The following is a 24,537-nucleotide window of genomic DNA, read 5'->3' on the forward strand; positions in this document are numbered from 1 at the left end:
TGACCATAAAGAAGGAGAGTTCACCACTGATACGGGCAGGGCATTCCATGAACTCACAACCCGCTGTGTGAAGAATCTACCCCTAACATCTGTCCTATACCTACCTCCCCTTAATTTAAAGCTATGTCCCCTAGTAACACCTGACTCCATTAGCGGTAAAAGGTTCTTAGTATCTACCCTATCTAAACCCCTAATCATCTTATACACTTCTATCAGATCTCCCCTAAACCTTCTCTTCTCCAATGAGAACAGCCCCAAGTGCCTCAGCCTTTCCTCATAAGATTTTCCTACCATTCCAGGCAACATCCTGGTAAACCTCCTCTGCACTCGTTCTAAAGCTTCCACATCCTTCCTATAGTATGGCGACCAAAACTGCACACAATACTCCAGATGAGGCCTCACCAGAGTCTTATACAACTGCAACATGACCTCAGGACTCCGGAACTCAATTCCTCTGCCAATAAAGCCCAGTACACCATATGCCTTCCTCACAGCACTATTTACCTGGGTGGCAACTTTCAGAGATCTGTGTACATGGACGCCAAGATCCCTCTGCTCATCCACGCTACCAAGTAGCCTACCATTAGCCCAGTAATCCATCATCTTGTTATTCCTACCAAAGTGAACGACTTCGCACTTAGCTACATTGAATTCCATTTGCCACATTTCCGCCCAGCTCTGCAACTTATCTATATCCCTCTGTAACCTACCACTTCCTTCCTCACTATCCACAACTCCACCGACTTTTGTGTCATCCGCAAACTTGCTTACCCAGCTTTCAAGTCCTTCCTCTAGATCATTTATAAAGATAACAAAAAGCAATGGTCCCAAAACAGATCCTTGTGGTACACTGCTAGTAACTGCGCTCCAAGATGAACATAATCCATCAACTACTACCCTCTGTCTCCTTCCAGCCAGCCAATTCCTAATCCAAACCTCTAATGTATCCTCAATGCCATACCTCCGTAGTTTTAGCATTAGCCTACCATGGGGAACCTTATTGAACGCCTTACTAAAATCCATATACACAAAATCTACTGCTTTACCCTCGTCCACTTCCTTAGTCACCTTCTCAAAGAACTCAATAAGGTTTGTGAGGCACGACCTGCCCTTCACAAAACCATGCTGGCTATCCCTGATCACGTTATTCCTACCCAGATGTTCATAAATCTTATCCCTTACCATTCTCTCTAAGACTTTGCCCACCACTGAAGTCAGACTCACTGGCCTATAGTTACTAGGGCTATCCCTACTCCCTTTCTTGAACAATGGGACCACATTCGCTATCCTCCAGTCCTCTGGTACTATTCCCGTTGACAATGACGACATAAAAATCCAGGCCAATGGCTCTGTTATCTCCTCCCTAGCTTCCCATAGGATCCTGGGGTAAATGCCATCAGGCCCAGAAGACTTATCTATATTCATCCTTTCCAATATTCCCAAAACCTCTTCCCTGCATATTTCCAGGGCATCCATTCTAATTATTTGTGATTCCATATTCACATCAGCAACAGTGTCCTGTTCCTGAGTGAATACTGATGAAAAGTACTGATTTAATGTCTCTCCAATCTCCTCCGCCTCCACACACAACTTCCCACTACTATCCTTGACTGGACCGATACCTACCCTAGTCATCCTTTTATTCTTGACATACCTATAGAAAGCCTTTGGGTTTTCCCTAATCCTACCAGCTAAAGACTTTTCATGTCCCCTTCTCGCTTCTCTTAGCTCCCTCTTTAGCTCCTTCCTGGCTACCTTATAACTCTCAATCGTGCCTACTGAACCTTCACGCCTCATCTTTACATATGCCGCCTTCTTCCCTTTCACAAGGGACTCCAATTCCTTACTAAACCACAGCTGCCTCACAAGGCCCTTTACACCATGCCTGACTGGTACATACCTATCGAGGACACGCAGTAGCTGCTCCTTGAACAATCCCCACATCTCATTAGTGTTCTTCTCTTGAAGCCTGTTTTTCCAATCCACACATCCTAAGTCATGCCTCACTACATCATAATTTCCCTGCCCCCAGCTATAGCTCTTGCCCTGCGGCGCACGATTATCCCTCTCCATCACTAAAGTAAAAGTCACCGAGTTGTGGTCACTGTCCCCGAAGTGCTCATCTACCTCCAAGTCTAACACCTGGCCTGGTTCATTACCTAGAACCAAATCCAATATAGCCTCCCCTCTTGTTGGCCTGTCGACATATTGTGTCAGGAAACCCTCCTGCACACATTGTACAAACACCGACCCATCTAATGAACTCGAGCTATAGCTCTCCCAGTCAATATCTGGGAAGTTAAAGTCCCCCATAACAACCACCCTGCTACCTTCACTCTTTTCCTGAATCATCCTCGCAATATTATCCTGTACTTCTCTAGGACTATTAGGAGGCCTGTAGAAAACACCTAACAGGGTGACCTCACCTTTCCTATTTCTAACCTCAGCCCAAACTACCTCAGATGGCAAGTCCTCTTCCATCGTCCATTCCACTGCTGTGATACTATCTTTGACAAGTAATGCCACGCCTCCCCCTTTTTTACCCCCATGTCTGATCCTACTAAAACATTTGAACCCTGGAACGTGCAACAGCCATTCTTGTCCCTGTTCTACCCACGTCTCTGTAATGGCCACAACATCGAAGTCCCAGGTACCAACCCACGCTGCAAGTTCACCTACCTTATTCCTCATACTTCTGGCATTGAAGTATACACACTTCAATCCACCCTTCTGGTTACAGGCACCCTCCTTAGAGATCGCTGCATTATTCCTAACCTCCCTACACTCAAGGTCCTGTACCCTAAAGCTACAGTCCTGGTTCCCATGCCCCCGCGGAGTTAGTTTAAACCCTCCCAAAGAGCACTAGCAAACCTCCCCCCAAGGATACTGGTGCCCCTCAGGTTCAGGTGTAGCCCATCCTTTTTATAGAGGTCCCACCTTCCCCAGAAAGGACCCCAGTTGTCCAGAAACCGGAATCCCTCCCTCCTGCACCATCCCTGTAGCCACGCATTTAACTGCTCTCTCTCCCTATTCCTCGACTCTCTATCACGTGGCACGGGTAACAAACCAGAGACTACAACTCTGTTTGTTCTAACTCTGAGCTTCCAACCTAGCTCCCTGAAAGCCTGTCTGACATCCTCACCCTTCTTCCTACCTATATCGTTGGTGCCAACGTGGACCACGATCTGGGGCTGCTCCCCCTCCCCCTTAAGGACCCGGAAAACACGATCAGCGACATCACGTACCCTTGCACCTGGGAGGCAACATACCAAACGTGAGTCCCTGTCGCCCCCACAAAACCGTCTGTCTGTACCCCTCACTATCGAGTCCCCAAGAACTATTGCTCTACCTTTCTCCACCCTACCCTTCTGAGCAACGGGGCCAGACTCCGTGCCAGAGGCCTGAACCTCGTTGCTTGCCCCTGGTAAGTCATCCCCCCCACAAGTATCCAAAACGGTATACTTGTTCTTGAGGGGAATGACCGCAGGGGGTCCCTGCACTGGCTGCTTCCTCCCACTCCCCCTCACTGTCACCCATCTATCTTGAACTTTCGGAGTAACTACTTGCCTAAAGCTCCGATCTATGACCTCCTCTGCCTCCCGAATGATCCGCAGTTCATCCAACTCCAGCTCCAGTTCCCTAACACGGGTTTGGAGGAGCTGGAGATGGGTGCACTTCTTGCAAGTGTACTCAGCAGGGACGCTAATGGCTTCCCTCACCTCATACATGTTGCAAGAGGAACATTGCGCCCTCTGCACTGCCATCCCTCTAAAAGTAAGCTTTCCTTAAAAAACAACAACAAAACCAACTAAATCTAAAGAAACAAACAAGGAAAATGCAGCACTTACCCGCTAGTCACAATTGGTCTTATTATTAGGTTAGAGGAGGTGGAAGGGTGGGAGGCACTACTCGTGTAGTGCCTCGGGTGACTCGCCTACGCGTTTAAATAAGGGGAGAAAAAAGAACCTTACGCAAGTAACCTAGCGCGCCTTCCGGGTCTGCTACCGCTTTTTTTGAAAGAAAACTTTAAATTTTTAACTATTAAATAAACGACCAAACTTACCCACCAGCCGTCGCGAAGTCTTCCGAGAGACTGAGGCCTAAAACTCGGAGCCCGCGTTTAAATAAGGGGAGAAAAAAGAACCTTACCCAAGTAACCTAGCGCGCCTTCCGGGTCTGCTACCGCTTTTTTTGAAAGAAAACTTTAAATTTTTAACTATTAAATAAACGACCAAACTTACCCACCAGCCGTCGCGAAGTCTTCCGAGAGACTGAAGTGTAAATTTTTGCCCACCTTCAAAATACAATCGTACTACTTCAGAGATAAGTGCAAACAGTTCTACCTATGTTGGAATAAAGCAAATAACTGCGGATGTTGGAGATTTGAAACAAAAACAGAAATTTCTAGTCAAACTCAGCAAGTCTGACAGCATCTATGTGGAGATAGCAGAGTTGACGTTTTCATTCCACTGACTGATCACCATATGTTGAAATCCAGAGGAACTGATCAAACAAAGTAAAACATTGCATTGATTGTTGAGTATGACAAGTTTCTGTTCCCCCTGTTATTTTTCTGATTCTTTTTGCGCTGTTTGAAATGTCAATTTGTATCAGTAAAGAGATTTGAACTGCCTGGATTCAAGTTTATGCAGGTCTACAAAATTAATTGAATGCAAAGTCTCCCAACATTTCTGACAGAAATGTAGCACTTGTTAAAAATGTTCTTTTTTTCTCTATTTCCCTTGATCAAGAACCTTAAAAATTGCTGGATTTATTAGCATCTGTTGTGTTTGCAAACCCCTAATGGTGCAATGTATAGAAAAGGGTGTCAAATGGAGGATTGCGTAGTTCAACATGTGTTTGCTTACAATGCAAATTAAAATTTAAACTCTTGACATATATATCTCTCAAATTTTGATGGAGAGATCAGCAGATCACATAGACTATATGAGGATTCTGAATTATACTTTGTTTTGTAGTACTTTTTTGCCCTATTTAACTTCACCCACTTGAAGTTATTCGCTTTTGATTTGCACTACTAATGATTGTGTGACAATGCTCATCATCAAGAGACCTGCTCTAGTATTTGACAATGTAAATCCTGCTGTGGGATTTGAAGGTTTAAAGTCGATTTTTTTAAAAAAACTGGACAAAAAAACTTGGCATTGGTGTATATTACCATAACCCACCCAATTGATGTAAGTACATAAGAATTCTGAGCAGAAGGTCTTCCAAACCTGCTGTGCCTTCAATAACATCATGCCTGAACTACTTGGATTGTGAATTCCACAATCATATCTCCCCTGATCACCTTCAGTTCCCTTGCTTAACAAAAAGTTATTCATCTCTGTTTTGAAAATATTTAGTTACCCCACTTCCACTCTTTCTGAGGCAGAGGTCCAGAGTGGTGCAAACTTCCAAGAAGGAATGATTTGGAGATGCTGGGGTGTATGAAGTTTAAAAATCACACAACATCAGGTCGTAGTCCAACAGGTTTAATTGGAAGCACTAGCCTTCGGAGTGCTGCTCCTTCATCAGGAGGTTGTGGAGTATAAGATTGTAAGACACAGAATTACATCATGCTGTAAACTTTTGCTATAAATTCTGTGCCTTACACAGACAGCTAGTACTTCCAATTAAACCTGTTGGACTACAACATGGTATTGTGTGATTTTTAACTTTATTCAAGAATGAAGGAATTAGTCTCATCTTCGTCCTAAAATGGCTATCCCTAATTTTGAAACCGTGTCATCCAGTTCTGGAGTGACCCACAAGAGGAAACATCCTTTCTGTGTCCACTTTGTCAAGTCCTTTAAGAATCTTACAAAGTTCAAATAAATCACCCCTCATGATAACGTGATAGAAAACCAGCCCAACCTGTCCAAGTTTTCCTCATAACACAACCTGTTCATTCCAGGCACCAATCTAGTAAACCTCCTCTGGGCTACATCCAAAACATTTACGTCCTGCCTTCAATAAGGAGATCAAAATAGAACAAAGTTTTTGAGGTGCATTGCGTATTTGAAGCGAAACAATAATAAAGGATAGCATTCCATTAACCACCTTAGTCACTTGCTGCACATAAATAGTAACTTTTTTATGACTCATACATTTGAGCACTTAACTTCTTCTGTACCTGGGAATTCAGGAGTTATTAACCAATAATAATACTCCACCTTTTTATTTTTCCTGCCAAAGTGAACAAGTTCACGTTTTCCCATATTATAGTCCATCTTCCAGACTTGCTTAACTCGTCTTTGAAATTGTATTCTTATTGTATCTACTTCATTAAAAACTCAGAACTAAATTTGAAGATGACATGCCTTTGAAACCCTCACCTAAGTCATTGATATAAATTATAAAAAAATTTGGGGGTCCAACACTGACCCCTGTGTAGCTTACAGCTGATGTAGAATCAGTATGTACTGCAAGAAGACTTATTTTCCAAAGTCATTCATGTATTTATTTTATTCAGTCTCACCATATAAATGTCACTTTTTAGGTTGGGATATATTCGAAAATCGCACTGTACAGTGAGAAGGTAGGAGAATGAAGTTGAGACATGTATCAGCCATGATCAAATGGTGGAGCAGACTTGATGGGCCAAATAGCCTAATTCTTCTCCTTTATCGTGTTCTTATTGTACGCTGAAAGTAATTGACATTGACACTTTAGAGAGATTTATTGCTAAATAAAGATATCTATTTCCTATCCCTAATAAATTCAAGATTTAGTAAGCCACCTTGGAAGACAGTTTACAGTCAACAGTGTTGGCATTGAATTAGAATGACATACAAGCCTGATTGCAAAAGAACTGCAGCTTCCCTTTCCTAAAGGACATTGATGAGCCAGTTGGATTTTAGTGTGTTAAAACATTTTGTGTGAGGGAGCATGGACAGTGTGAAGATTTCTGGGTACCAGCCTCATAAGCAGCAGTGATGGGTTTGTGGCAGGGTTTGCTCGGTTGAAGTATGCATAAGCATTATATGAATAAACATTAGGGTACTTTCCATGCTAAGAGTTGGTTTATTTCTGTGCTGTTTTGTGTTTTACAGGTGATTAGCTCGATGAGCTCAGTAGCAGAACACTGCCTTCCCTCCCTACTTCGCACCTTGTTTGACTGGTACAGACGACAGAATGGAACAGAAGATGAATCCTATGAATATAGGCCACGGTCAAGTACAAAATCAAAGGGGTAACTTAATCTTCTTTCTTTTCAATAACTAGCAAACATTTTATAAAAGCTCATTGCTACTGAAATTTAGGGTGAAGCATGTACAGTGTTGTAACAACACAAATGGTATTCTCCACTAACAGGATGCTATTGTTAAGCATAGAAGGTGTTCTGCTTATCTCACAAATGAGTCAGTGTCAGTATGATACTAGGCTTGTAGGCCATACATCCTGAAAATCAGTGGATTATAGTAAACAGCTATCCTTTCAGCTGTTTGCATGAAGCAAGGTGCTGACTATACCCAACTTAAATCTGGACTTGCAAAACTCTGAATACTGTGTCCAACTTTCGATGTGATTCTGTGATTGGACAATATTTTCTAAATGATCTTGAAGAGTTACAATGGTAACCGATTTAAGATTGTCAGTATGGGTCATTGTGTGTACTGTAAGCTAAACAGGACCCTATTCCTTTCGGACAGAAAGAACAAGTATATATTCTGTACCCGTTTCAACTCAACTCAAAAGATGGACGGCCATTCTCTCTCGTTCATTTTGCGGGGCCATGTGTTGACCAATTAAAGTCAATCTGCCTGGTGTAAAATTTAAACAGATTAACTGTCAACGATGAATAACTGGTACATTCTCATGGCCTCGACCAATCAGAGTCTACAATGCAGAGGTTAATCAATAACAAATCTAAAGCAACTCAAAATTTCTAATGTTCTTCAAAAACTGATAAGACCATAAAACATAGGAGCAAATCAGCATATGAAGTCTTTTTCGACTTTCAATTAGATCAATAGTGGATTTGATAGTCCTCAACTTCATTTTTCTTCCTTTTCCTCTTCCCTTACTGTTTAAAAATATATCAGTCTCAGCCTTGGACATATGTAATGACCCATTCAACAACCTTCTGTGATAAAGAATTTCATAGGTCATTCCAGTCCTGATCTGATTTCCACCAAATCTGAGGTCCATTTTGTTGCATCAATCTCCAAACATCTCGGTAGTTCTATTCCAATCCTTTCAAATAGAAAACCAACTATCTAAAGCAGTCTACCTAGTTATTTACAGGACAATGTTCTTCTCCTCCTTCAGCAGAGCAACTATCTCTCTCTTTCTGACTCAAAATGCACCTTCCCCTTTCAATGATTGTTTAAAAGTGTGAGAACTGTCAGTTGAATTCATTAGGATTTCTGTTTGAATTTCTGCTTCCTATGCCACACAGGCAGACAGCTAAATCAAATCAGCCTCCCTATCCCTGCAACAGTAAAATTAAAGCATTCAGTGACTTCCAAAATTCACCCTAATGATTCCTTACCAGACTTTTTGAACAACGAGCACTAAACTTTGTGAACAGTCAATATCAGGTATCATGCTTGTAGCTTAAACAAAGCAGTTAATAATTTATTGTTAATGGTTTGACAGGGCAAGTTAAACTACAAGGTAATCTATTCAGATCTAGGATTTAAACCCAATCTTTTTTGATTTTAGCCTCCCACTCTTTCAAAGACAGATAAACACACATTTAAGGGTACCAAGAGGGTGCAGAGCAGTAGATGTTGTTTATTTGGATTTTAGCAAAGCCAAGATTCCACATGGTAGACTAATTAGTAAAGTTAGATCATCTGGGATTCAGGGTGAGCTTGTCAAATGAATACATAATTGGTTTAGCAGCAGGAAACAGAGTGATGATATGTGTTGTTTTATAAACTGGAGGCCTGTCACCAACAGTGTTGCATAGGGATCGGCTCTGGGTCCACTGTTGTTCAACATTTATATGAATGATTGAGATGAGAATATAAAAAGCATGGTTTGTAAATTTGCAATGACACCAAAATTGCTGGCATAGTAGACAGTGAATCTTAGTTTTCTAAGATTACAATTGGATCTTGGGGTTCAGGTACATAATTCTTTGAAGTTTGCATCACACATAGTCAAGGTAATTAAAAAGTCATTTAAGACCATAAGACATAGGAGTGGAAGTAAGGCCATTTGGCCCATCGAGTCCACTCCGCCATTCAATCATGGCTGATGGGCATTTCAACTCCACTTACTCGCATTCTCCCCGTAGCCCTTAGGTTCTTGATGTTTCGAGGAATTATCAATCTCTGCCTTGAAGACATTTAGCGTCCCGGCCTCCACTGCACTCTGCGGCAATGAATTCTAGAGGCCCACCATTCTCTGGCTGAAGAAATGTCTCCGCATTTCTGTTCTGAATTGACCCCCTCTAATTTTAAGGCTGTGTCCACGGGTCCTAGTCTCCTCACCTAATGGAAAATATTTCCTAGCGTCCACCCTTTCCAAGCCATGTATTATCTTGTAAGTTTCTATTAAGTCTCCTTTTAATCTTCTAAACTCCAATAAATACAATCCCAGGATCCTCAGCCGTTCCTCGTATGTTAGACCAACCATTCCAGGGATCCTCTGTGTGAATCTCCGCTGGACACGTTCCAGTGCCAGCATGTCCTTCCTGAGGTGTGGGGACCAAAACTGGACACAGTACTCCAAATGGGGCCTAACCAGAGCTTTATAAAGTCTCAGTAGCACAATGGTGCTTTTATATTCCAACCCTCTTGAGATAAGTGACAACATTGCATTCGCTTTCTTAAGCACACTTGCCTTCATTGCTTAGTCCTTTTTGAGTATAAGAGTTGGGAAATCATGATGAGATTTTACAGGACATTGGTGAGGAGTATTCTGTCCAGTCTTGGTTGCCCTGTTACAAGAGAGATATCATTTAGTTGGAGAGGGTTCAGCAGAGAATTACCAGGATATTGCTGGGTATGGAAGGTTTGCATTATAAAGATACACTAGAGCTTTATTCACTGAAGCATAGGAGGTTGAGAGTTAACCTGACAGAGGTTTATAAAATCATGAAGGGTATAGGTAAAATTAGTGGTCATTGTCTTTTTCCTAGGATGAGGGTTTTCAAGAGTAGGGGCCACATGTTTAAGGTGAGAGGGGAGAAATTTGAAAGAGGTATGCGGGACAAATTTTGTATGGAGAGGCTGGTTTGCATGTGGAATGAACATCGAAGAAGTGATGGATGCAGGTACACTGTTTAAAATGAACTTCGATAAGTGGAACAAAGAACAATGCAGCACAGGAACAAGCTCTTCGGCCCTCCCAGCCTGCACTGACACATTTTGCCTTTCCATGCTAATACACTCTTCATTTACAGGGTCTGTATCCCTCTATTCCCTTCCTATTCATGTATTCATCCAGGTGCTTCTTGAAAGTACATGAGTCAGAAACGTTTGGAGGGTTATGGGCCAGGAGAACAGGCAGGTGGGATTAGTTTAGTTCGCAATTATATTCGGCATTAACTGAACCAAGGTATCTGTTTCTGTGCTGTATGACTCTATAAAAAGTAAATGAGCTGTAACTGGCCAGTTCACTTTGGCAGACTCCATGATTTGTAACATCACAGGCACATGGGATTATATCTGGCTTGGTTTGTGATGACACCAATGTATGCAAATAGCTTCTGATAATTTCTGAGGATGATTCACTGATAATTAAGGTTCTATTCTCCAAGGTTTTAATACATTGTTATTGATATTGGTATTGGTACTGATAACCATACAGCAATCAAATCCTCTATCCTGTAGCTTTCAACAGGCACAGTCATGACTGATTTAATTGAAGTTCAAAAACTAGTTCAAGCTGTGGTTTCTCTCTCTCAAATTAGTTGCCTCCCTGTCAACTTTCAAACATGTGTCATCAGTTTGACCATAATGCATCTTCAGAACTGAAACATCTGGAGTACTCTTTGAACAAGAATCAAACTGCAACTAACTTCCAACTTCCAGCCTTAGCCTGATAAGCAAATATTAGTTTGTTTGCTCTCTTTTAAAGAGAAACTAGCAGCTCCTCTCAGTTCAAAGGTGACCTATAGCTCTGAGCTCTCAGTTCACAGCTCCAAACTAAAAATTATATCAAAAGAACACTGAAAATTGAGAAGGGGTTCTGATAACCAGATTGTGTAGCATGTCTCAAAAGACAAGTAGATGAAGATAAGCTATTTCCACTGGTTGGGGAAGCTGTGATTAGGAGGTGTATTCTGAAAATAGTATCAGACCATTACTAATTGTTCAATGTAGACAAACTCTCAAGGATATCAATTTATTTCTGAACTTATTGTTTTCTCCGCCAAGTAATGTGGCATTTGGCACTCAACTAACTAGACACTCAACAGAAAACTATCTTAACTCATTACTACATGATGTACAAACATACACCAGGAACAAAGTGAATTTTGTTTTTGTTTTTTGCATACAAGGTACAGTAATAAAGAATGAAATAGTGTTGGCCTTCATTTCAAAGGGAATGAAGCATAAAAATAGTGCTAAAATTATACAAGACTGCATTTCTCCCATAATCCTTGATTCCCTTACTGATGAAGATTCTGTCTGTCTCAGACTTGAAAAATTCAACTACCCAGATTCTACAACTTTTTGTGGTAAAAAAATTCCACATTCACTACTATCCATGAGAGGAATTTCACCCTCATCTCTGTCTTAAATATGCGACTCTGAATTGTATCTGAGGCATTCTCACAGGGGAAAGCAACCTTCCTGCATCAACACTGTCAAGCTCCCAAAGAATGTCTCTGTTTCAATAAGATTGCTCCCTTATTATTCATAACAAAGAGTATATGTTTAATCTACTCAGCATCTTGTAATAATACAGTCCACTCATCCCTGGTACCAACCAAGTGAAGCTTCTCTGGACTGCCTGCAATACCAGTACTCCTTTGCTTAGATAAGTGTCCCAGAATTGTTCGCAGTATTGCAGTTGTAGTCTGACTTGTACCTTGTATAATTTTAGTAAAGACTCTCTTCTTTTATATTCCGGTCCCTTTGAAATAAAAGCTAACATTCCATTTGCCTTCCCTATTACCTGCTGAACTTGGACCATGCTGATGGAATTGACAAATGGATGGCCATGTCAAAATGAGTCTGAATAATGGTTTGTCAGAGAGAATATGATCAAAGGTGGAGATGATAATGTAGAAAGAATAATATATAATTGGGTTTTTGAAAGTGATATTTATGGGTTGATTTTTATTTTCCAAAGTGATGTGCACAGCAGGAAGCCAGGCTGGGAAGGAGAATGTATGCACGTGCTGCTGACCTTAGGCTGTGTCTGCCAAACTATCAAAGCATTTCTGCTACGCTTTTTACTAATAGTAGCTTACTTTTCCTTATTCATTGAGATTAAATTGGAAATGGTTAGTTAATTCCGTATGCAAAATCGTGAGAAATACTAAGTGCAGTGTTACTTTCAAGTTCCATAAAGCTAGATACTGAAAAATGATAAACTGCTACCAATTTGTTCTCTTTTTCAGGGATGAACAACATCGTGATAGAGATTATCTGCTTGAACGAAGAGATTTAGCTATCGATTTCATTTTCTGTTTAGTTTTAATAGAAGTTTTAAAACAGGTGAGCTAGCTTTGTTTTGCACACCCAGCTGATATTTATAGTGGATTAAGTATTCTTGTTCCTGCCTTCACCTCACCTTAGGTCACTTAAGCCAATCAAAAGAGTAAAAAGAGTCTTAGACATGAAAATAATTTAGAGCACAATCTGCTGTGCACAAAAGCAGTGGGCAAAGTAACTTCCTGTACCATTGAGTGTGCAAGATAGTATTCAAATAAATACTAGTCATGAATGGCCACATACTTTAAATAGATATTTTTAAAAGCTTCCACTGCTACAGAATTCAAAGGAGTAAGATGTATTTTAAGTAATGAACTTTTAGTAGCAACTTCCATTTCATCAATTTACTATTGTATATTTTGCATTTGTATTTTTTGCAAAATTATTTTCAATACTTATCTTTACTGAATCTAATTTTATTATCATATTAGTTACTCTGTCTGATCACATGATCTTGCACATGCTTAGCTTCTGATTCTCTGATCTTGAGGTGTTTCAAAACCAGCAACTTAAGAACTCCAGTATACCTGACGTAGAAAGTTACAGATGCACAAGGTTGTTTTGACTCAAATTAATTTACCATTCCCACATCACATGAAGTTACTATGAGGGACTGTCCTTCTCAACGTGTCCCATTGCTCAAGGTGTGGTAGCACTCTGGTTAAACTGCCAGTTGTCACCAGATCACCATTGACATCTTACAGGAATGTGGGGAAAACAAGTAAATTCTGGTCTTGTAAAAAAAAATCCAGATTCCATAACCAATTCGTATAAAAATGTTTACCCACTTAATTGCATCTTCCACATCCTGTATTACTTTCTCACTCCAATTCCTTTGTCCATCCTGAAATAAACTCTTTCCCCATTCATTGACATCTGTGCTTTTAAACGTTTAGCTGAATAACCTTGCTACTATTCTTGCCAGGATAAATTAAGAGTAGCTTCAAACTGGGTATCCAGCTAGTATGATGTATCACAACAATGGAATTGCTTTCCCCTGTTCTAATCACATGGCCCAGCACATCCTTAACCCTCCATTTTCATCTAGAGTATTGAGCAGTCATGGTTCATTGGGGAGCATGCTGCTCATGAGGCATCCCTGTTCAATACAGAAAGAAGATTGCAATAGACCAGTTAGCCTAACATTTTTTGTTGGGAAAATACTAGGGTCCATTATTAAGTAAGAATGAGGATATTTAGAAAAGCTTAACACAAATAGACAGTCAATATGGTTTTGCAAAAGGGAAATCATGTTTGACAATTTGCTTGAGTTATAGAGTGATAGAGATGTACAGCATAGAAATAGACCCTTTGTTCCAATTCTTCCATGCCAACCAGATATCTTAACCTAATCTCGTCCCATTTACCAGCACTTGGCCCATATCCCTCTGAACTCTTCGTGTCCATAGCCCCATCCAGACCTTGAAAATGTTGTAATTATACCAGCTTCCACCACTTCCTCTGGCAGCGCATTTCATACATGCATCACTCTTTGTGAAAACGTAGCCCCTTAGGTCCCTTTTAAATCTTTCCCCATCACCCTAAACCTATACCCTTTAGTTCTGGACTCCTCCACCCCAGGGAAAAAGTCTTTGTCTATTTATCCTATCCATGCCCCTCATGATTTTATAAACCTGTATAAGGTCACCCCTTCGCCTACGATGCTCCAGGGAAAACAGCTCCAGCGTATCAGCCTCTCTATAGCTCAAACCCCTGCAACCTCCTTGTTAGCCTTTTCTGAACCCTTTCAAGTTTCACAGCATCCTTCCTGTAACAGGGAGACCAGAATTGCGCACAGTATTCCAAAAGTGCCAGGATCAAGGATGTCTCAGAGAGGGTGTAGAATGTTCTCACTGAGGAGAGGGGCCAGCAGGAGGTCATTGTCCACATTGGAACCAATGACATTGGAATGGAAAAGGTTGAGACCCTGAAGGGAGATTACGGAGAGTTAGGCAGACATTTAAAAAGGAGGTCCTCAAGGGTAGTAATATCTGGATTACTCCATGCTACGAGATAGTGAGAGCAGGAATAGAAGGATAGAGCAGATGAATGCATGGCTAAGGAGCTGGTATATGGGAGAAGGATTCACATTTTCGGATCATTGGAATCTCGTTTGGGGTAGAAGTGACCTGTACAAGAAGGACGGACTGCACCTAAATTGGAAGGGGACTAATATACTGGCAGGGAAATTTGCGAGAACTGCTTGGGAGGATGTAAACTAGTAAGGTGGAGGGGTGTGACCCAGGGAGATAGTGAGGAAAGAGATCAATCTGAGATGGGTACAGTTGAGAACAGAAGTGAGTCAAACAGGCAGGGACAAGGTAGGACTAATAAATTAAACTGCAGTTATTTCAATGCAAGGGGCCTAACGGAAGGCAGATGAACTCAGGGCATGGTTCGGAACATGGGATTGGGATATCATAGCAATTACGGAAACATGGCTCAGGGATGGGCAGGATTGGCAGCTGATACAAATGCTACAGGAAGGATAGAAAGGGAGGCAAGAGAGGAGGGGGAGTGGCATTTTTGAAAAGGGATAGCATTACAGCTGTGCTGAGGGAGGATATTCCCGGAAATGCATCCAGGGAAGTTATTTGGGTGGAACTGAGAAATAAGAAAGGGATGATCACCTTATTGGAATTGTATTATAGACCCCCCCCCCCCCCCCCCAATAGTCAGGAGGGAAATTGAGAAACAAACTTGTAAGGAGATTTCAGCTATCTGTAAGAATAATAAGGTGGTTATGGTCGGGGATTTTAACTTTCCAGTCATCGACTGGGACTGCCATAGTGTTAAAGGTTTAGATGGGGAGGAATTTGTTAAGTGTGTACAAGACAATTTTCTGATTCAGTATGTGGATGTACCTACTAGAGAAGGTGCAAAACTTAACCTACTCTTGGGAAATAAGGCAGGGCAGGTGACTGAGGTGTCAGTGGGGGAGCACTTTGGGGCCAGCGACCATAATTCTATTCATTTTAAAATTGTGATGGAAAAGGATAGACCAGATCTAAAAGTTAAAGTTCTAAATTGGAGAAAGGCCCAATTTTGAGGGTATTAGGCAAGAATTTTCAAAAGCTGATTGGAGGCAGATGTTTGCAAGTAAAGGGACGGCTGGAAAATGGGAAGCCTTCAGAAATGAGATAACAAGAATCCAGAGAAAGTATATTCCTGTCAGGGTGAAAGGGAAGGCTGATAGGTATAGGGAAGGCTGGATGACTAAAGAAATTGAGGGTTTGGTTAAGAAAAAGAAGGAAGCATATGTCAGGTACAGATAGTATAGATCGAGTGAATCCTTAGAAGAGTATAAAGGAAGTAGGAGTATACTTAAGAAGGAAATCAGGAGGGCAAAACGGGGACATGTGATAGCTTTGGCAAATAGAATTAAGGAGAATCCAAAGGGGTTTTACAAATATATTAAGGACAAAAGGGTTACGAGGGAGAGAATAGGTCCCCTCAAAGATCAGCAAGACGGTCTTTGTGTGGAGTCACAGAAAATGGGAGAGATACCAAATGAATGTTTTGCATTAGTATTTACTCTGGAAAAGGATATGGAAGATATAGACTGTAGGGAAATAGATGGTGACATCTTGCAAAATGTCCAGATTACAGAAGAGGAAGTGCTGGATGTCTTGAAACGGTTAAAGGTGGATAAATCCCCAGGACCTAAGCAGGTGTACCCGAGAACTCTGTGGGAAGCTAGAGAAGTGATTGCTGGGCCTCTTGCTGAGATATTTGTATCATCGATAGTCACAGGTGAGATGCCAGAAGACTGGAGGTTGGCAATCGTGATGCCACTGTTTAAGAAGGGCAGTAAAGACAAGCCAGGGAGCTATAGACCAGTGAGCCTGACCTCAGTGGTGGGCAAGTTGTTGGAGGGAATCCCGAGGGACAGGATGTACATGTATTTGGAAAGGCAAGGACTGATTCGGGATAGTTAACATGGCTTTCTGCGTGGGAAATCATGTCCCACAAACTTGATTGAGTTTTTTGAAGAAGTAACAATGAAGATTGATGAGGGCAGCGCAGTAGATGTGATCTATATGGATTTCAGTAAGATGTTTGACAAGGTTCCCCATGGAAGACTGATTAGCAAAGTTAGATCTCGTGGAGTACAGAGAGAACTAGCCATTTGGATACAGAACTGGCTCAAAGGTAGAAGACAGAGGGTGGTGGTGCAGGGTTGTTTTTCAGACTGGAGGCCTGTGACCAGTGGAGTGCCAAAATGATCGGTGCTGGGCCCTCTACTTTTTGTCATTTACATAAATGATTTGGATGTGATCATAAGAGCCACAGTTAGTAAGTTTGCAGGTTATATCAAAATTGGAGGTGTAGTGAACAGTGAAGAGGGTTACCTCAGATTATGACAGGATCTTGACCAGATGGGCCAATGGGCTGAGAAGTGGCAGATGGAGTTTAATTCAGACAAATGCGAGGTGCTGCATTTTGAGAAAGCAAATCTTAGCAGGACTTATAGACTTAATGGTAAGGTCCTAGGGAGTGTTGCTGAACAAAGAGACCTTGAGGTGCAGGTTCATAGCTCCTTGAAAGTGGAGTCGCAGGTAGATAGGATAGTGAAGAAGGCGTTTGGTATGCTTTCCTTCATTAGTCAGAGTATTGAGTACAGGAGTTGGGAGGTCATGTTGCGGATGTACAGGACATTGGTTAGGCCACTGTTGGAACATTGTGTGCAATTCTGGTCTCATTTCTATCGGAAAGATGTTGTGAAACATGAAAAGGTTCAGAAAAGATTTACAAAGATGTTGCTAGGGTTGGAGGATTTGAGCTACAGGGAGAGTCTGAACAGGCTGGGACTGTTTTCCCTGGAGCGTCGGAGGCTGAGGGGTGACCTTATAGAGGTTTACAAAATTATGAGGGGCATGGATAGGATAAATAGATAAATCTTTTCCCTAGGGTTGGGGAGTCCAGAACTAGAGGGCATAGGTTTAGGGTGAGAGGGGAAAGATATGAAAGAGACCTAAGGGCAACGTTTTCATGCAGAGGCTGGTACGTGTATGGAATGAGCTGCCAGAGGATATGGTGGAGGCTGTAGAATTGCAACATTTAAGAGGCATTTGGATGGGTACATGAATAGGAAGGGTTTGGAGGGATCTGGGCCAGATGTTGGCAGGTGGAACTAGATTGGGTTGGGATATCTGGTCAGCATGGATGGGTTGGACCCAAGGGTCTGTTTCCATGCTGTACATCTCTGACTCTTAAGTGGCCTAACCAATGTCCTGTACAACCAAAACATGACCTCTCACCTCCTATACGCAATGCTCTGACCAATAAAGGAAAGCATACCAAACACCATCTTCACTGTCCTATCTACCTGCAACTCCACTTTCAAGGAGCTATGAACCTGCACTCCAAGGTCTCTTTGTTCAGCAACACTCACCAGGAGCTTTCCATTAAGTGTATAAGCCCTGACTTGATTTGCCTTTCCAAAATGCAGCATCTCACATTACTCTAAATTAAGCTGCATCTGCTACGTTTTGGCCCATCTGACCAAGATTCCATTGTGCTGTGAGGTAACCTTCGCTGACTACCTCATCTCCAATTTTGGGGTCATCTGCAAACTTACTAACTATACCTCATATGTTCACATCCAAATCATTACATATAACTGATGAAAAGTAGTGGACCCAGCCCCAATCACCGCTAGTCAGAGGACTCTCGTCTGAAAAGCAACTCTCCATCACCCTCTGTCTTCTACCTTCGAGCTAGTTTTGTATCTAAATGACTAGTTTTCCCAGTAGTCCATGTGATCTAACATTGCTAACCAGTCTACCATGAGGAACCTTGTCAAATGCATTACTGAAGTTCACAGATCACATTTACCGCTCTGCCCTTGTCAATCCTCTTCATTACTTCTTCATAAAGCTCAAACCAAGTTAGTTAGATGTGATTTCCCATGCACAAAGCCATGTTGACTATCCCTAATCAGTCCTTTGTTATGGACTAGGCCAGCCCCCTCAAAACATTCTTAAGCAGGCAGCTGAGACCAGAATTTTGCTATTTGTTTTAGTAAGTGTACAGTGAAAATTACCTGGATTGAGTTAGCTAGGTTGACTACCAGGTTTTATAACAGACAAAAATTATGGAATGAAACATAAAGAACAGAATATAGAATACCCAACTCAGTCTACCCAAGCTAGACTTAATTATGCTGTTCTGAAAATACACAACAGTCCCAAGAAACAAACTCCTTAAACATAGAGTAAAACTGAAACAAAAGCTTACAGGTCGAAGTTAGAAGAGCAGAAGGAGAGTGTGTCTAGCAGCCTGTCTCCACACAGCCCACTGCTGAACTGAACTGACTAACAACAAGAATTCAGCTTCCAGGACTGACCACTCCCCTTTCATTATACAGGTTACTTCTAAATAGGAAGGCTGGGGCCTAAAGTCTCATCTGTTTACGTATAAACAAAAAGGCCTCCCAATGCCCTGTTCATCTCTATTACAATCCACCTGATTCAGAGCCCAAATTTTTTAAGGACCCCTCTGAAAAAAAATCAATGTCACAACATCCTTGAGAAAAGGAACAGATTTTAAAAAAAGGACCAGTTTTGTGACACCCTGCCTATCCATTACATGTAAATCCTGTCCCTCACGATTTCTTGTAACAACTTGCCCACCGCCGATGTCAGGTTCCACAGTCTACAGTTCCCTTGCTTTTCCATACCACCTTTCATAAATGGTGGCACCATGTTAGCCAATCTCCAGTCTTCAGGCACCTCACCTGCGACTATTGATGCTCTATATATCTCAGCAATTGGCTCAGCAATTACTTCCCAAGCTTCCCACAGAGTCCTAAGATACACCTGATCAGGTTGCGGGGATTTATCCACCTTTATGCATTTGAAGACATGCAACACTTCCTCCTCTGCAATATGGACATTTTTCAAGGCATCACCATCTATTTCCCCACATTCTATATCTTCAATGTCCTCCTCCATAGTAAACACTGATGCAGACTACACATTTAGTATCTTCCCCCATCTCCTGCGGTTCCACACATAGTCTGCCTTGCTGATCTTTGAGGGTCCTATTCTTTCCCTAGATACCCTTTTGCCCTTTTGATTCTCCTTAAAATTAATTGCCAAAGCTATCTCATGTCCTCTTTTTGGTCTCTTGATTTCCCTTTTAAAGTATACTCCTCCTGCATTTATATTTTTCTGAGGATTCACTCAATCTCTGCTGTCTATACCTGACCCATGCTTCCTCATTTTTTTTAACTAAAACCTCAAGTTCTTTGAGGATATAACCAGCAGAGTAGATCAAAGGGGATCTTGCCCATTGGAAGGTTTAAGCCTGTAGATCTTGAAAACACTAACACTGGCAAGTTCCCCATCGACTTGCATACCATTGTAACTTGTTAAAAACTCATTTGGGGATGAGAGTTTTGTGGATTGGTAAACATTTATTTCCCTTCCCTACTTGGCCTTGAGAAAATGGTGGTGATGCTTGAGAATGCCACCAACTGTAAGCCATCACTATCCTGACTTAGAAAAATATTGCCATTCTTTCACTGCCACTGGCTCAAGATCTTGGAACTCCCCTCCTAACAGCATTTTGAGTCTTTCCATACCCATGGCACTGCAATGGTTCTATAGTAAAGTCACAACAACCACCTCCAGGTTAATTAAGGATGACTAATAAATCCTGACTTGTCAATCATGCCCACATCCCATGAACAAATAAAGAACTGGCCATGCTTCTAACCAAATTGTTACAATACAATTGCTGCGATCTACCAACCAATATGAAAACCCCTATTGATGTATGTTCATTTTCATGACCACACCATCAACCAACATTCAAATGATGAAGAATTTGTTTTGTGCATTCACCAATTCTTAAATCAATTCTCCACTTCCTTCAGCTCTAATTGTAGCTCAAAGAATGGGTAGAAAAACCGAGTTAAACAGTAGATGTAAAACTTTACAACATTACAACAGTGACTGTACTTCAGAATTAGTTCATCATCTCTCAAGTGCTTCAAGACCTCTAGTCATTGTGAAAATTGCTTTATAAATCAATTTCTTTCTTCCTTTCTTGATACAAAGGCAACATTCTGTCCAGTTGACCACTTAGCCCTTCACAAGGACAACCTGCTCTGTAAAACCAACCCCTTTGTCCCAACTAGGATGATTTCCTACCAAATGTGTTATCTGCGCCTTTTGGAATTGCTTAGATTGAATGTGATAATATTTCCCTGATGATTTTCCATTATCCCTAATACTCTTCCATTTATCCATAATTCAGTTGCTTATATCTTGCACTAAATCCTACTCCATCTTCTGTCTTGGTTCTAAATGCTGGAATTTACTTCCTAAAACTCTGCTTTACCATTTTCATCCCCTCCTCTAAGACTGTTTCAAATCACTGAAGAATTTAATTAACACTCAGAATATGTTTTGTTGATATCATTTTTGTTTCTCTGAAGAATTTTGTTATTTCTGTCATAAAGGTATTATGTAATTATATTAATCTTGCTAAACATATTTAGTCTTGTTTCTTGTAAAACTTATGGCATTTTATTTTAACAAGATTAGAAATGGCTACCAACCTAAGGAATTAGTACGGCTGTTTTAATTTTTTATTCAAATAATTTTGATGTTATTAATATGAAAATCTTTTTTAAAAATACTGTTACTAATCAAAATGGTAAATGACCTAGTCAATTTAATGTGAGCACTTTTGATGTCACATTGCAAAGGAAGCTTACGGTTATGAAAATGAGATGCATCCTTTCCAGTCATGTGTTTCTCAGAGTATTGATATCTCATATTTTCCAAAAATGTGCACAGTGTTTTAATCCTGAACCCCTTAGTTCAATATGTTTTGCAGACAGAAGTGACCTTCACTTTGTGCATTTGCAATAGAAAGGAATAAAATGCTGATGTTCAGAAGGGGTGGAAAATATATCCTGTTACCTGTTCCTGGCAGACTTAAGGAGTACTTTTTTGTTCTGTAATCTTAATCTCAAACTCATTGAAATTAGACATAATGATTTGTATGGGGAATGCACATTTTTGCCAATTGCTTAGAACAGAATACCACTGCCAAGATTACCTGTACTTGTAAAATATATCATCTATGACTATGCTTATGTGTTAATTGCTTTACAGATTCCTCTTCATCCAGTGCCAGATGCTTCAGTTCACGATGTTCTGAACTTGGCTTTTAAGCACTTTAAACACCGGGAAGGGTAAGTCGGCTCTTTGCCTTTTTCATGCATTCCTTCATGAAGTGCTTTATGCATACATGTAATTTTGTGGTTGCTTGCTGAAATGAAATCCTTTGTCTATGTTTTCTGAAACATGTCACCGAAACAAGGTTAGTTATTCTTTAATTGAGCTGTGGAATTCAGCAGTGAAGAATATTCCCCAAGATATTGTGGCACAGCAGTAGTGCCTCTACCTCTGTGTCAGTAGGTCTAGTTTAAAGTCCACTTCAGAATGTGATGGACAAGGAGATTTGTAAATACACATCTAAACATATTGCTTTGAAGAAGCCCTTGTTTGTTTAATGGCATTTACTGTTTCCTAGCCGTTCAAAGAAAGGGGCCAATTATAGAAGAAACAGGGAGCAGAATCACCCTCAGCACCGCACGATATGGAAAGAAACTGGGAAAAGTGTATGAGATCAGCAGTAACGAAATTTTCGTGTCAAGAGCAAAAGTTCCATTTTTCAGTCAAGTGTTGAACAGTGTGATGTGAATCCTATTTTTATGCAGTATCATCCACGAACATAGTGGGCGGCACGGTGGCACAGTGGTTAGCACTGCTGCCTCACAGGGCCTGTAGACCCGGGTTCAGTTCCCGACTCAGGCGACTGACTGTGTGGAGTTTGCACGTTCTCCCCGTGTCTGCATGGGTTTCCTCCGGGTGCTCCGGTTTCTTCCCACAGTCCAAAGATGTGCGGGTCAGGTGAATTGGCCAAGCTAAATTGCCCGTAGTGTTAGGTAAGGGGTAAATGTAGGGGTATGGGTGGGTTGCGCTTCGGCGGGTCGGTGTGGACTTGTTGGGCCGAAGGGCCTGTTTCCACACTGTAAGTCTAATCTAAAAAAAAAATTTCATTATCAGTTAATCTCACTTTTCTTAATATAGTGATGATAGAATTTGGGGTTACGATTGCTAGGCTACTTTCAAATATTTTGATGAGGTCTGGTCTGGTCCATGACATCAGCAAGAGCAGATTTCTCCTGCTGCAATTGTAATTCATTGATGAATCTTTGTGACCTATTTTCTTCAAAAGCAAAATTCTGTAGGTGTTGAGAATTTGAAATTAAAAGCTGTTGTTTAAAAACCCTGAGAAACTCTCAGAGCTTTCAGTCCATTTTGTCTGTAATTACTCTGACCATTTTAACTTGGTCTCAATCTCTTGCTTTTTCCCCGTAAAACATTACTTATTTTTTCTATTTAATTACTCATCTGTGCAACAACATCTGTGGTGAGAAAATTAAGTTAATGTTTCAAGTTGACCTGTCATCCCAATATACTGATGCAAGGTCATTTGACCTGAAATGCTACCTCGGTTTGTCTTGCCAATTGGTTATACTCTATGTGCCTATAATTTTGCATGAAGAGTCTTTTGTGGCTAATGATGAAGTAAGACTTTCCTCTAGGTTATTAGCTTTTGATACTACTGTTGAAGCATTTGAAGGTTGTAAGGTTGCCAGATCATGATTAAAGGACTTGTTCTTATTATCAAACAGTAATATTTCAAAAATACATTAAGGATCTATTCTGATATTGGTTAACCCAGTGCAATTTTACATCTGAAAACTATTGTACCTGTTCTGTTGGGTATAACTGAGCTACACATTTGCACTTTGAAATCTGTGAAAATGAAGCACCATGCACGCTGTCCTCATTTCTACAGTCTGGACGTAAGCACATAAGAATTAGGAGCAGGAGTATGCTGTCCGGCCCTTCAAGCCTGCTCCACCACTCAATAGGATCATGGCTAATCTTTTCGTCGACTCAGCTCCACTCACCCACGTTTTCACCATCTCCCTTATTTTTCAAAAAAGTATCTACCTTTGCTCTGAAAGCAATTACTGAAGTAGTGTTAACTACTTTCCTGGGCAAGGAATTCTACAAATTAACAACCCTCTCGGTGAAGAAGTTCCTTCTCAGTTCAGTTCCAAACCTGCTTCCTCTAATCTTGAGGCCATCCTTCTAGTCCTAGTCTCACCAACCAGTGGAAACATCCTATCTATTTTCTATTTTATAGATTCCTTTCATAATTTTATATGTCTCTACAAGACCCTCTCCTCATTATTCTGAAGTCTAATTAATATAATCCCAATCTACTCAGCCTCTCATAAGCTAACCCCCTCAACTCCAGAAACAACCTCGTGAACCTCCTCTGCATCCCTTCCAGTGCCAGTATGTCCTTTCTTAAATCTGCACACAGTGCGACAGGTGTGGCCTCACTAGCATCTTGTACAGCTGTAACATTACCTCTCTGCTTTGAAACTCAACCCCTTCCTAATTAGTTGTTGTACGTGCAGACCAATCTTCGGTGATTCATGCATAAGGATACCCAGGTCCCTCTGCAAATCAGAATGCTCAAACTTTTTACAGTTCAAGTAATAATCTATTTTGCTGTTACTCCTACCAAAATGTATGACATCACATTCGCTAACATTGTATTCCATCTGCCAGACCTTTGCCCACTTACTCAATGTATCTGTGGTCCTCTACAAACTTTACTCTGCCATCATCTTAGTGTCATCGGTTAAATTGTGACACCGTGCTCATGGTCCCCAACTCCAAATCAATTTTATAAATTGTAAATAATTGTGGTCCCAACATTGATCCCTGAGGGACACCACAACCAGAATAGCACTCATATATCCCCATTCTTTGCTTCCTGTCAGTCAATCAATCCACTATCAGCTTGG

The 24,537-nt window shown here is 41.0% G+C and overlaps 1 protein-coding gene across 8 annotated transcripts in view; it reads left to right on the forward strand.

The window, feature by feature from the left end:
• The window catches only part of fryl (furry homolog, like), a 462,166-nt gene that overhangs the window by 170,644 nt on the left and 266,985 nt on the right, over window positions 1-24,537 (forward strand). For all 8 annotated transcript variants that reach the window (XM_060824340.1, XM_060824357.1, XM_060824348.1 and 5 more), the window contains 3 exons: window positions 7,056-7,195; window positions 12,530-12,626; window positions 21,755-21,834. In XM_060824340.1, coding sequence (XP_060680323.1) covers window positions 7,056-7,195; window positions 12,530-12,626; window positions 21,755-21,834 — 317 coding nt within the window. The remainder of the gene's footprint in view (window positions 1-7,055; window positions 7,196-12,529; window positions 12,627-21,754; window positions 21,835-24,537) is intronic.

This window comes from Hemiscyllium ocellatum, chromosome 1 (assembly GCF_020745735.1).
Source record: "Hemiscyllium ocellatum isolate sHemOce1 chromosome 1, sHemOce1.pat.X.cur, whole genome shotgun sequence".
NCBI lineage: Eukaryota > Metazoa > Chordata > Chondrichthyes > Orectolobiformes > Hemiscylliidae > Hemiscyllium > Hemiscyllium ocellatum.